The sequence below is a fragment of the Balearica regulorum genome, chromosome 1 (assembly GCF_011004875.1).
Source record: "Balearica regulorum gibbericeps isolate bBalReg1 chromosome 1, bBalReg1.pri, whole genome shotgun sequence".
NCBI classification, from domain to species: domain Eukaryota; kingdom Metazoa; phylum Chordata; class Aves; order Gruiformes; family Gruidae; genus Balearica; species Balearica regulorum.
The window spans coordinates 160,105,100-160,117,693 of record NC_046184.1 but is presented as its reverse complement, the minus strand read 5'-3'; the positions used below and the strand labels follow the sequence as shown (position 1 = coordinate 160,117,693).

At 35.1% G+C, this 12,594-nt stretch overlaps 1 protein-coding gene across 9 annotated transcripts in view; it reads right to left on the bottom strand.

The window, feature by feature from the left end:
* DOCK9 (dedicator of cytokinesis 9) overlaps positions 1-12,594 on the bottom strand; it is a 140,115-nt gene that overhangs the window by 52,217 nt on the left and 75,304 nt on the right. For all 9 annotated transcript variants that reach the window (XM_075740962.1, XM_075741016.1, XM_075740999.1 and 6 more), the window contains exons 17-27: positions 12,375-12,562; positions 12,205-12,270; positions 11,537-11,629; positions 11,129-11,252; positions 10,615-10,736; positions 9,168-9,254; positions 8,416-8,505; positions 3,882-3,997; positions 3,678-3,747; positions 3,429-3,554; positions 3,228-3,299 (exon numbers count right to left, since the gene is read on the bottom strand). In XM_075740962.1, coding sequence (XP_075597077.1) covers positions 3,228-3,299; positions 3,429-3,554; positions 3,678-3,747; positions 3,882-3,997; positions 8,416-8,505; positions 9,168-9,254; positions 10,615-10,736; positions 11,129-11,252; positions 11,537-11,629; positions 12,205-12,270; positions 12,375-12,562 — 1,154 coding nt within the window. The remainder of the gene's footprint in view (positions 1-3,227; positions 3,300-3,428; positions 3,555-3,677; positions 3,748-3,881; positions 3,998-8,415; positions 8,506-9,167; positions 9,255-10,614; positions 10,737-11,128; positions 11,253-11,536; positions 11,630-12,204; positions 12,271-12,374; positions 12,563-12,594) is intronic.

The window sequence follows — 12,594 nt, the reverse complement described above, 5'->3', positions numbered from 1 at the left end:
GCTACTGGTGGTAACTACTGAAAAAAAGAAAATAATCAGTGCCTTCTCTTATAGTTACTTCGGTCACTTAGACACCAAAGAGATGGAGGTCTGTCTGAGTACTAGCAACGGTTATACCTACCCCAATTCACACACTATTTCCATAACACCATGTAATCAACTCAGTCTCAGGCATCTGTAACTGACACACTGTTCCTCTAACAACTTTGTTTTCCCTAAAATGAAAGTCTGGTTAAATTGAATTTATTCTTCAGATGTACATGCTGGTGCTCTCCAAATATAATTTGTTATTAGGATTACAGGGATCAGTAAAGACATATTAACTCTGAGCTAAAAAGTCAGTATAGCACTTGTGGGGGAAAGAAATAATAATATTTTTTTTAAAAAAAAGTCAAGAACTAGTAGTAATGTGAATCCTCACCAATGGTGGAATACCATAGTATACAAGAGATGCAGATTATATGGCAGAGGAAACTAAAAACATGGACACTGGCTGGGTGAAAAGTAAATTGTATTTGTTTGTTTGTTTACACAGATTCCTGCTTTTAAAAACATGATATTCTACTGTACTTATTTTATCCACCATCTGATCTCAATTTAAAAATGTAATCCCCATCGTAAGGAAGCTATAATTAAATTAAGGAAATGGGTTTGCATGACAGCAAATTAGTGGTTTATTTGAAGTTTTTTTTAAAAACCAATATACTGTTTCCAAACTTGTGAGGATTTCTGTAGGTTTGTTAAAATCAGGAATAATTATATACACTTTGTTTAGTCAAGCATAAACAGCATGTTGTTGTTTTTCAGAGTAGCACATAACAAATCCAATTGAAAACATCCTCAAGCTATAGAAGTTTCACACATGCCATGTTTTGAAAAACCTCGCCCAGATGCACATTCTGTAAAACCCCTATCTTCTCACAGAGCTGAATACTGTAATAAAAATACTGCCAGTACTGTCAGTAAGTACTGAAACCAACAAAAGTTCTTTCAGTTCTTTCAATATCATTTTTTAAATGACAAAGTTTTCATTCAATTCCAGAATTCTCTAGAAAATTCCAGCTTTAAATAAGAATCAGTGTTTTCTGCTTTATCAGATTATACGTTCATTTCAGTTGAATTAACGCATTTAATTTACCTTATTATAATAATCTCAACATAGAGTGTAGTGAAATAAGAAATACTCTATGCACAGAGTGAACAGAGGCACAAACTCCCTTAAGGAACATCAAATCAATAATGGAAATTTAAGTTTACAGATCCTAAATTATTTGAACAGATACTATGAAACAGAAAAAAAGCAAAGAACAGAAATAAATCCACTTGAATATTTTTCTTACTTTGGTTTGAATTAACAATATTTATATTGATCAGTGGTAGATAAAGTTGTAAATCTTTTCATTTTGCTAGAAATTTTGAGGTATTCCCAAACAGCTGATCAGTTAACAGGAGCAAGGAGTTTAACATCTTAAATGCAAAAGGATGCACTGCACAACATGCACAGCAAAGCCCTTGTGCATATATTTGCATTCTAAAAACTCCTAAACAAATGGTAGCTGTCACAGTTCCAGACAGTCGAAGTAGTTAGTGATAAAAGCTCGTTCTCTTCCACACTTCAGAAGATACTTAAATCTTTAGTACTTTATGTAAATGCTCAACCTCCCCCCCCACTAACTAAAGACCTATTTCTAGATTAAATAGACTACAAATACCAGTAAAAGTTTGTCCCTATATTAGAGTATATCAGGTTGGTTTTGTACAAAACATGTGTTCCCTGACAACAATGGTCTAACCTGTTTTCAAAAAAAAATCTCCCATTAAAGGTTCCAAAATTTCCAGAACCAATTAAAAGCTGAGATTTTATTTTTTAAAAAAATTTAAAATAAAATCATCCTTTCTTTTTAGTAACAGAAAGGAGATCACTCTCTTCTTCATGACATTTTAAATGGAGACAACTCCTTTTCCTTATATAAAAATGCAACATAGCAGCTAGCGCCTCATGATGCTACATGCAAAAATTTGAGGTCCTCTTCAAATGCAAAATAAACAGGGTGAAGTTAGATATTCTTTACAGGTTTTATCTACTGAGAGAAACTGAAACTCAGAACAAAACATAGCTGGGCAGACTGATTTTGGGGGAAGGTAAGCTTAAAATACACAACCAACTTGCTACTAAATGAGGAACCTCACAAAATGACTGAACTCGTCCTGCATTCCAGAGCGATGGGGGAGTTATGCATGTTACAGATTTTTCTCCTTATTTAATTCAGATCGTAAAAAATAAAAGGATATTTTTTATTTTTATCATTTATTTTTTTATTTTTTACAAAGGCTGCAATGGTGAAGCCTGGTATCTTTGCTGTTTCAGTAGAATGCATAGTTCAACTTGAAGCCATAAATCATAGCTCTTCCTCTCTATTGTTATGATATTCTGCAAACTATGTATCAGTAATTAGTGCTAAAATGAGTCCAGCTGAATACTGTATTAAGGCAGATTTTTTATTTACTACTAGGTAACAGTCAGTCTGGCGATATGATTTAATTCTTCTAAAAGTAAACCAATAAGATTAACAGGAAAACATTTTTATTTTGTGTTAGCAGTCTAAGAGAAAGTTGTGGTTACTAGGATTTGAACAAATGTATCACTTCAGAGAGCATTTAATGATGAAAAATTCATTTGACCAATTATCACATGGAGTTCACATGCTTCTTAAGTGAAAAATGAATCCAAAACTTCTTTAAAGATTACATCTATTGAAATAGTAAAGTCCAGACACTTAAAATGCTGAACTGGGACTCAAACTCTACTGATCATACCACAGTAGAACAGTACTAAGTGTAGCACTCAAAAGCTTTTTTCCCTGATCGTTGTCCAATCAATTATTTTTTCTCCCATGTACTTCAGATTTTCAGTTATGTTCTAAATACACAGTGGAAATACTGATAAAGATTTCAGATCAGCCTGGTATGTTACTCAGCTGGGACTACTTTGCGTACTTGAAACTCATCATCTCAGACTTGTTTTAACACAGAAGTAAAAAGCTGTCACTAATTTAAGAAAAATATGGCTTATTATAAGCCAAGCTGGTAGAAAAATGCCTGGTTCTAAAATATTAGCATTCTCCTTCCAGCCTAGGAAATAACACAGAATTAAATATGTGATTGGAGAAAGAAGAGACTATACAAATTCTCTTTAGAATAACAATTTTTTGCAAAAGTTGACATACCTTCACTTTAGAGTTTTCAATCAAATGCTGAGCCATTGATTTTATCAGAACTTCAAAGAAAAACCATGAATACTGCAGAGAAAAGAAAACATGCTGTAAAATTGCCATGTCCATTCAACAACTATTTCAATACAATTAGTTCCTATTCTTCAATTAGGACCAGATAAGAACATGCAGTAAAAAGTGTAGTTCAGTATATACCTTAAGTAGCTTGTTGCTTGTAAGAAAGTCAGCGGATGGCTTTAAAATTGTTGTCATGGACTTTGCCAATTCTTCATGTACTGTCTTATATTCAGAAGCAACATAGGGTTCAGCTTTATAAGCATACTTGGGGAGGAAAACCAGAACATAACATGAAACAACTGAAATTAAACAGATGCAACTAAATTTAAATATACTCTTTTTCGAGACATAATAAAAAAAAGAAACATTTAATTTACTTTTACCTACCTTGACGTAAGACCTCAGGTAGCTATCCAAGCCTTCTTCATGACACTGAGCAACGATATGGATAATAACCCTAAACAGAAGACAGAAACCAAGTAAGCCTACAAAGAAAGCTAGGACTGCAATACCAAAAATGCTACTCAGTTACAGATTTATGTGATAATGCAGTCATCACTTAAACTCTATGAAGCACTTAAATTTCTTTACCTTGTCACATTGACTGCAACTTCCTCTTGAGTTGCTCTAGTGAGAACTCTAAACAACTGGTTTAGGACAGTTGGCAGGAAAGCTATCATCACATGGCCTTCCATAGCATGAAGGCTCTAAAAGAAAGCAGTAACACTGTCACTCCCTTGAAACAATGGCATTTAAATCACAAGTTCTGAAACCATAACATTTACTGCAAGTCTTTTTCCAAAAAGACACACTGCTTGCACCGTTTGGTGTTAATCACCTGAAATACGGCTGCACAGAAAGCAATCGGGAATAGTTTCTGCCATAAATATTTGGCAAATATTTTAAATTATGGTAAATTAGGGATAAAAATTAGCTTTTTAATAAAAAGATTTTAGAAGTAGTTATTTCTGCTTCTCCATTGAAATGCATACTAGGTAATGTTTCAATGAAACGATTACCTGTGTACACCACAGCAAGCTGACACTGACACTCTGGTATACTTTGGTATTTCATCCACCAATGAAGACATTAAGCAAACAGAAGTTGCACAAAAACATACAAATCGCTTACCTGTGATAAGTGCAACACTAGTTATACTAGTTACTGCAAAACAATATACTACTATGTTAAAAAACAGAGTTAACTAAAAATCCCTAACTACCTAATGCTGGAAATTGGAGACAGTGAATTACTAACCACTCTAACTTCATGATATGCCTTTGCATTCCATCACGTGCAAAAGATATTCTAGACAGAACCACCCTGACATAAAAGGCAGTGAATGGCATTTCATCCTACATTGTTTTATGCCACAAAATTCCCTGGAGTTAAAGGGAGTTTCACAAAGAAAAGAGTGTATTTGCTGAACATACATACAGACAACACATTTCAAACATTTCCATTCAGTGTTAAGTAGCTGTCTTGTCTTTGAATGTTTGCCTGTATGCACATTCACACTATTCAGGACTCAAAACAGCCTTCCTTCCTACATGATCTGTGATTTTTCTTGGAAGCAGCAGTCATATGCTACAGAATCTTTTCTATAAGCCTTGAATGTCAGAGCAAATGGAACTTCAGCTCATGCTTTTGTTCAGGATGCAGACTGTTTTTGGTAAAGGTGCTGTTTTAAGTAGGACTTTGAAGTGGACTCATAAGCCAGCTTCCGGTGCCTTTGAGTATTCAATTACACTTAGACTGCCAGAAGTAGCTGCACTCTGATATCTCAGGCAGCAATGGAAGTAACTACAAGCAGATACCTCAACTTATGAGATGCTAAGTGATGTTCAGGCTCATGAAACATGAAGGAGAGCATACAAAAGCCTTGAGTCAGGTCAGTCTCAGAAAACCTTTAATTAGAAGTGTCAGATGGTGCTTACACAAAATCCTGTTGGGGAGGGCAAGAGCAGAAAGAAGAAAGAACAGGAGAACACTTGTCAAGTTCGGTAACCCAAGGTACTCTGCCAGTAGCACACTGACTGGAGAAAAGTAAATCTTAAGTATTTAAATGTGTGACTGCCATTATAGCACAGACATTACCTGTAGGAAACTGTTACCAGAGAACTGAAATGTTGATCTTTAAAGAACATTTAGGACTCAGGCTGGCCAAGTCTGGCACAGGTTGGTATACAGGCTGACACACAGAAGGCAAGCTCTCAATACACAGGAGAAGTAAAAAGTATTTGAGTCCCTGTGAGGCCTAGCTAGACAGGAATTTATCCCCATGGAACTGAGAATAGCCATAATTTGTAGCTAACACAGAAGATAGAAACAAGGCAATAAAGTCAATATGATGTGTTAATCTAGTGGCATGGAATGCGTGCATACCATGTGATAAGAGTGTTCTGGTGTTTGATGACGAGCAAGATTTATGACGAGGTTCTGCAGTTGCATTAGTCTGCCCCAGGGATTTTGGCAAGACATGGTCTTGTCACTGAACCTAAAGATTTTGCTAATGTGGAATTAATATAAATATAAACAAAGTGTTTAAGCAAAGGAACAAGCTACCCAAATATATTACAGTATATGTGATAATATATGACTGAAGTAAACAATGTGATTTGGGAGTGATCTGAGGAAGTGTTCTGTTGAGCTTTCCCTAAAATGATACTTTAGTATCTGATGATCATCTTGTTCCACCAGACTAATAAGAGTTGTGAATATCGAGAATCAAGCCTTTGATTCCAGCCAGCTGGCAGTTTTGACAGTCAGCAGGTAGCAAGATAAATCTGAAATTGCCATGCTAGTCCCTGGAAGAGATTTTGAATATATCGGATTCAAGTTGAGCTCTGGTAAACTTAAGAAACAGTGGAATTTCTCAAAGTACTTCGAATCCCGATGAATCAAACAGGTCAGAAACTGACTAAGGGTTGTTCACAGCTTCAGCTCCTGAGGTAAGAATCAATAAACTGCTCACAAAGTACAGGGTCATTCCATCCCTCTTAATGTGAGCAGTCATTGCTGTCAGGACCCTGGTACAGAGGCTGTCCATGGTTTGCAAACTGATTTTTTAATAGTGGTGATTCAGACTTGTCATGTATGCAAAGATTTTAGTAATAATGGTTTTTTTCATGTAACATCTGACTGTTTCCCAGACCAACTGCTTTATATTACAGCACCAGAAAGAGCAAATACGGGTTTTTTCACTTGAACTTATTAATAAAGACATTCAATTCCCTGAGGTCCAGTATGGGCAACAATCCTTCCCTTCTTGAAACCAGAAAATATCTGCCATTTTCTCTGGCACCTCAAGTAGCAGAAAGGCTATACCTCTTGAAAAAAAAAGATGGAAATTATACTGACAATTTTAAAGAGCTTCAATGAGCCACAGGTCAGCTCTAAGAGCTCTAATTCCTGATGACAGATACGCAGAAGATACCATCTTTATTATATGGAGAGAAGAAGAGAGAGGTTAAGTCCAATGATAAGGATTCAGTGTCCCAACTGATCTCACAACCACAACCAGAGGACAAGAAGGCAAAACTGCACCTATGAGAAAAATGCCTTTTATGACTGGGACTTCTAGAAATGCAGATGATTCCTTTGTTTGTATTTTGAGAGAACATGGGAAGAAACTGAATACCAATAACTTTAAATGCCTTGCCAGAAAATGACAAACAGTAGGAAGTGAGAGGTAAAGATGTTCCCTTCTTCAAACAGAAATCTCAGACAGTAGGATCATAATCTCCCAGAAGCTTTACTTGGGGAAAGATGGAATAGTCCCCTTGGCCTCAAGGCAAGACAAAACACTCTGAGGCAGTGGTTCTTCTCCTCTCCCATCTCTATTGAAGAGATTTCTTCAGGGCACAAACCACACATATACAGTCAGAAAGACCATATATTTTGAAAAATGTCACAACGACAGAGGATTTGCAAGTGCATCAGTGAGGGATTGTGCACATAAGCTGTCTCTAACTCCAGTAGTGCCTCTTGATACTCTTGATTACTGAAATAAGGATGGCTCCAGATCTAAAATTATCAAGGAATTTGAAACATACTTTAAGAAAGAAACACAGAGAAATTATATCTTATATCAAAACAAGAATGTCAGTAGCAGGAACTCAAGTGAGAGGCATCTCTAGTGACTCATTCTAAGTAACCATGGGGGACGATGAAGTTCAGCAACAAGACTGTTTGTTCTTTGCCTTACCCTTTCGATGTGAAGCTACTACAGCCAGAATCCCTTCTAAGGGTTGTATTGTTATACGCTTTGCCAGCATGGTTTGGGATCGCAAAATTTCAGAATAATAAGGACAAACAGAAGGCTGAGAAACCAGTCTGACAGTAAAAAAATGGTAATAATAAACCCCCCTATTTCTAAACAGACTTATTCTATCTTCCTGCTGTTAACGTACTGTGCCCCGTTTTGTACCAAAGTTGATCACAGAAGTCTTGGGGCAAGGAAGATGACTCAGAGCCATGGTTTTGACATAACCAAGGTCACAAAGCAAGTCCAGTTCAGAAGCATGCCACGTTCAACAGTTAAGCTCTTTCTCAAATGTCCTGAGTAGACAGTCCAGTTTTATTACTTGATAGTATTCAATTACGACAATAAATTCTGTTGTGCCTAAGAAAATCAGGAGTTACTTGTGATACATTACATAATTTTTAAGGTGACTGAATTTCAGGCTTCATATTAAAAATCTGGCCTACTTGGTCAAGACAAAATTGCTGTGGAAACCATGCATTCTATTGATCTAATTCTGAAAGATAACTATAGACATAATAATGATGACCTCCTAAGCAAAATTTTAGAAAAATTAAGAGTCGACATTCCTTATCATTCTCATGTGCAGTTCAATTAGATTATTTTGACAAACTAAACCATTAGCGTTTCAAAATTATCACTCAAAGCTGACCAATACTGTCTCGTTATTTACTCATGGTTTCTTCTTATATTGCAATTGTAAATTCATCCAGGGCCAGAAGCATCTTTTTGTTCTTTTTATACTGCACATTCCAATATGCAGTATAAAAATGCTTTAGTGAGTGGAAAACGTCTGAAGCTCCTAGCTTTTTCAAAAGTTTAAATAAATAACATAATCTATTATTCACTGCCATTTTATACCTTGAGATACTTTACAAGATCCGCTCCTAGTGCGCGAGCTCCAGACTCTGTTTTCTGACAGTACTGAAAAAAATTGTGCAAATGCTGGTCCTGTCGAAAAGAACAGCAAATTAAACAATATCTGACATACTCTCTATAATCTAAAGCAGAACGCATTAAAAATACTTATATATAAAAAACCATGTACGTGTCCATAGATTCAATTTTCAAAAGTAATTGAAGTGCACTACTCCAAAGACTAATTTAGTCTACATGTAACGTTAATTTTTTAACCCACATAAGAAATTTCCAGTGATTTTTGAATACCTGTTACACAAAACACCACCTATATCTGCTTCAAACCAAGTGACATGCAAAAAATAGCATACTTAATGTCAGTTATGCCAGCTGATCATAATATGTATTTTATGAGCAGCTATAACAGGACTCATCGCTTTGTAGACATGCCAGTATATAGTTCTCAGACAACTATGACCTCTCATGTAACAGGAAAATTCAGATCAGGATGGATGACAATGTTAGAGAAAAGGCTCACATTTTCAATAGCTTCCATTTAAGATCTGCTGGTTTTCACAGCTGATATGAGAGATAGATACCATACAGAGTGTCCAAGAGATAAAAAAGACAGACATCAGCATACTGACTTTAAGAATCTTCCCAAATATTTTGTGTGTGTGTCTATATATATATACACAAAACAAATATACATTATTCCCAGAACTTTCTATAACTTAATCTGTTTTATAACTCACCTGTGTATACACAGTTGACACCAGATGAGTGGATATCTTCAACAGCTGTTTGCCTCCATCTACCCATTTAATTTCAGGACCAGAATGCTGCATGCAGACATGTGGAGGAAAAGTAAAATAAGGTAGTGGTATACTAGAGTAAACCTATTTGTTTATAGTACCATAAACACCACTTTTTTTTTTTTTTTTTAAAACAGGTGGAGGAAATGTGTGCAATGAATAAAGTCATAAAAAAAGGAAAATTATGCAGGCAATATTACCAAAAGCATTTATGAAGCTTAATATGATTTTTAGAAGTCTCACAGTAGTTTCCTCACTGGCTAACAAAATTGCTTTTCTGTAAGTCACAGGTTCCATGTCTTCCCTACAACTCTGCAAAGCAACTTCTGACTAGAGAAAAAAATCTACTAGTTTTCTGAGAATAACAGAAGAATTTTCAGAGATACTGTCACTGTTTAAACCTTAACATAGGTCACCCATAGGTAGCAGCCAGTGCTTCCTTCCCATCCCATTTCCAAAGAACTGAGAATGGGAATGCTCAGCTGTCTACCCTGACAACCAGTTAGGGAGAGATTTTACTGCTAGATCTACAACTAGCCATATTGGTCCTAACTTTCTACCCATGGGCATGATCAGAGACAAACAGCAGAGGCATAAAGAATGCACCTACAATATGAAAAGATGAAAGATATGAAGGGGACAATGGTTTGAAAGCTTACAGCAGAGTTTAAAAAAAGAAAAGGTGGTAGAACAGGAGGAGAGCAGCACCTCTTGCTGCTGATTTTAGGACTCTTCCTTCAAAATGAGTCAATTTTGTCTCTGCATTTCATTCTCTTAGTCAAATCCCCTATCACATTTTATATTTTGTATCCTCCTCAGTATCATTTTTATTACTACAATTTTGCAAGCTTTCTGCTTTGAAAAATACAACCAGAAATTTTACTAGTGAAGTATAAAGATCACAAAAATCAAGATGTGAGAATAAGACTTTTTCAGGAATAAAGGACTTACTGAAAGGAGACAGCATGAAATGCTAAAAAAAATTTAGTAAAGGACTTCAGATTATTTGCATATCTTCATAAACTCAAAATAGTTTAATATATTTAAAAATTACTGTAACTTCTAGTTAATTACTACTACAAAAAATTAAACATTTCCAAAGTACATCAGCTAAATAATAACAGAAATAAGTACTTAACAATTTAAACGAAAAACTATATTAGGATAGGTTGATTCAAATTCTTGCAAGAGTCAGAATTTAGTCATAAGTTTTGTCTCCCATTTCTGTTTGGGTTTGTTTGTTTCCTCTACATCAGCTGTCTGATTTTTGCAAAGCACTCCATTTCAACTATAAAAGAAAAAATTCTACTAGAAAATGACTTAAATCTTATCAAACCTTCTCCCCTCATCTTCTTTCCAAAAATTAGAGCAATTTCATATAACTTACCTTTCCAACTGCCACTTCCTGATAACTCAGATAGCCTGAGGGAAGATTTGCTGACACTGGGATGTGTTGCTCATTGGTCACCACTCTTCCATCTTTTATTAGAGGAAGCCAAGAATACCCCACTACGAAACGCAAAAGGCAAGGAATTGTAGTTGTTATGAATCTTTACATAAACCCTTACAAAAGTCTTACTGTACATTTCTGATATGTAATTCATAAACCAGAAAAATGTTACCATAAGGGGCAAACCATTAGAACTCAAACAATTAGAAATAATTAAAAAGGCAAATAAATCCACTGAGTTTGGAAAAAACCCAAAACCAAACATACATTTGATAGACATTCTAAAAGAACATTTGAAACATTAAATTAAAATAAATACTTAAAATCTTTCCATCAGTATAACGTAATTAGAAAGCATTATATGGATCACAAAAATCACAGGTTACCAGATAAGTATACTTCATAAAAATCTCCCCAGTAGTTACTGAAAGTAAAGCATTAGCATACAAACCTTGTGTTTCAACAACATCTTTCTTCTTTGTACTCCCTTTGCTTGAATTATCACAGCTGACATGGTAGAAGGTGAACAACAAATGGTGCTTTTCATGTAACTGAGTGGGCAATTCTATTTTAATCTGAAAGGCAAAGAATCACAACCTTTGTAGAAGTCTTCAGCTAGAGCAGTGAAATGCCTTACTGGCTACCCACTTAAAAAGTAATTCCAGGTTATATGTTATTTGAAGCAAGATCAAGAAATCACACACACAGAACTTAAAAAATTTATTTACAATGAAAAGGGTGGGTCTGATTTAAATGAAAATCATTATCAAAAACTTTGCAATCCTCAAATCTTTTCTTGTATTTTTGAAACTTACATAATACTTAAACCAATAAAAGTTACCTCAGAAAGGTAGCTTACCTCATCATAAAACTCTGGATTTTGATGGTGATGCAGAACAGCAGCAAACGCACTTCTAGTAAATACAGGTCCACCTGGTCTACCATAGATACACTAATAATAGGAAAAAATGAGGAAAAAAGATAAAAAAACCCCTATGATACTTTTTCACTCTCAGCTTAGAATCTTTTTCACCTAGAATTTGAAATACTTTAACTTGTCTTTAACTTGACTGCCCAGATTACACGATCTGTAGTTGGCCTGCTGTGCAGAAGAGCTGACACTGATTTTACCTCAGGATTTCTATACATTTTTCTACTTCTTTTCATCCGAGCACCTCTTATACACTGCAGTAGCTCATAAACACACACAGAGCTTGGCTCTGCAGTTGATCTAAAGCTTTACCATTTTAACTTAAAGAATTCCTCCTATCAAGTATGCACCAGCCATCTTTGTTTCCAACAAGTTTATTCTTGGAATTTTTGTTGATATAAAGAAATTAAGTGTTCTGAGGGTTCTTTAGTAATCTTTTATATCAAAAAAGAAGCAAGTCATCTAGAAGTTACTCTTACGCCAAATACAAAAGGAGGACAGAAACCTGCCATTCCAAACTAGATATATTAATCAAGTGTAACAGCTAACTGTTCACTGTTTTCTTTTATCAGTCACAAAAATCAAAAAAGACTAACCTTCAAAGGCAAAGAATCCTCTTCATCAGAATCCTTGAACTCAATGCATACTGCAATATTTCTAGCCTAAAGCAGTATTTAAAAACAAAAACCCAAACATTTAATCATAAGGATCATCACAGAAATACATAAACAATCTTAACCAGAATGTACAGTCTTCCTATACTCACCTTTGCAAAAGACTTTTGACTGTCATATTTCAAATGCTTTGGATAAACATAAAGATGATTGTTGTAGATGGTGAAAGGCTGAGTGTGTTTTGGTATACAGGGAACAAATTCCTCTATTTCAAACGTTATTAGTGTCTTGGTACTGTTTTCAAACTGTTTCATGGGAATGTACGATGAGTTAACATAATCTGAAAATACATAAAAACCAATAAAAAAAACT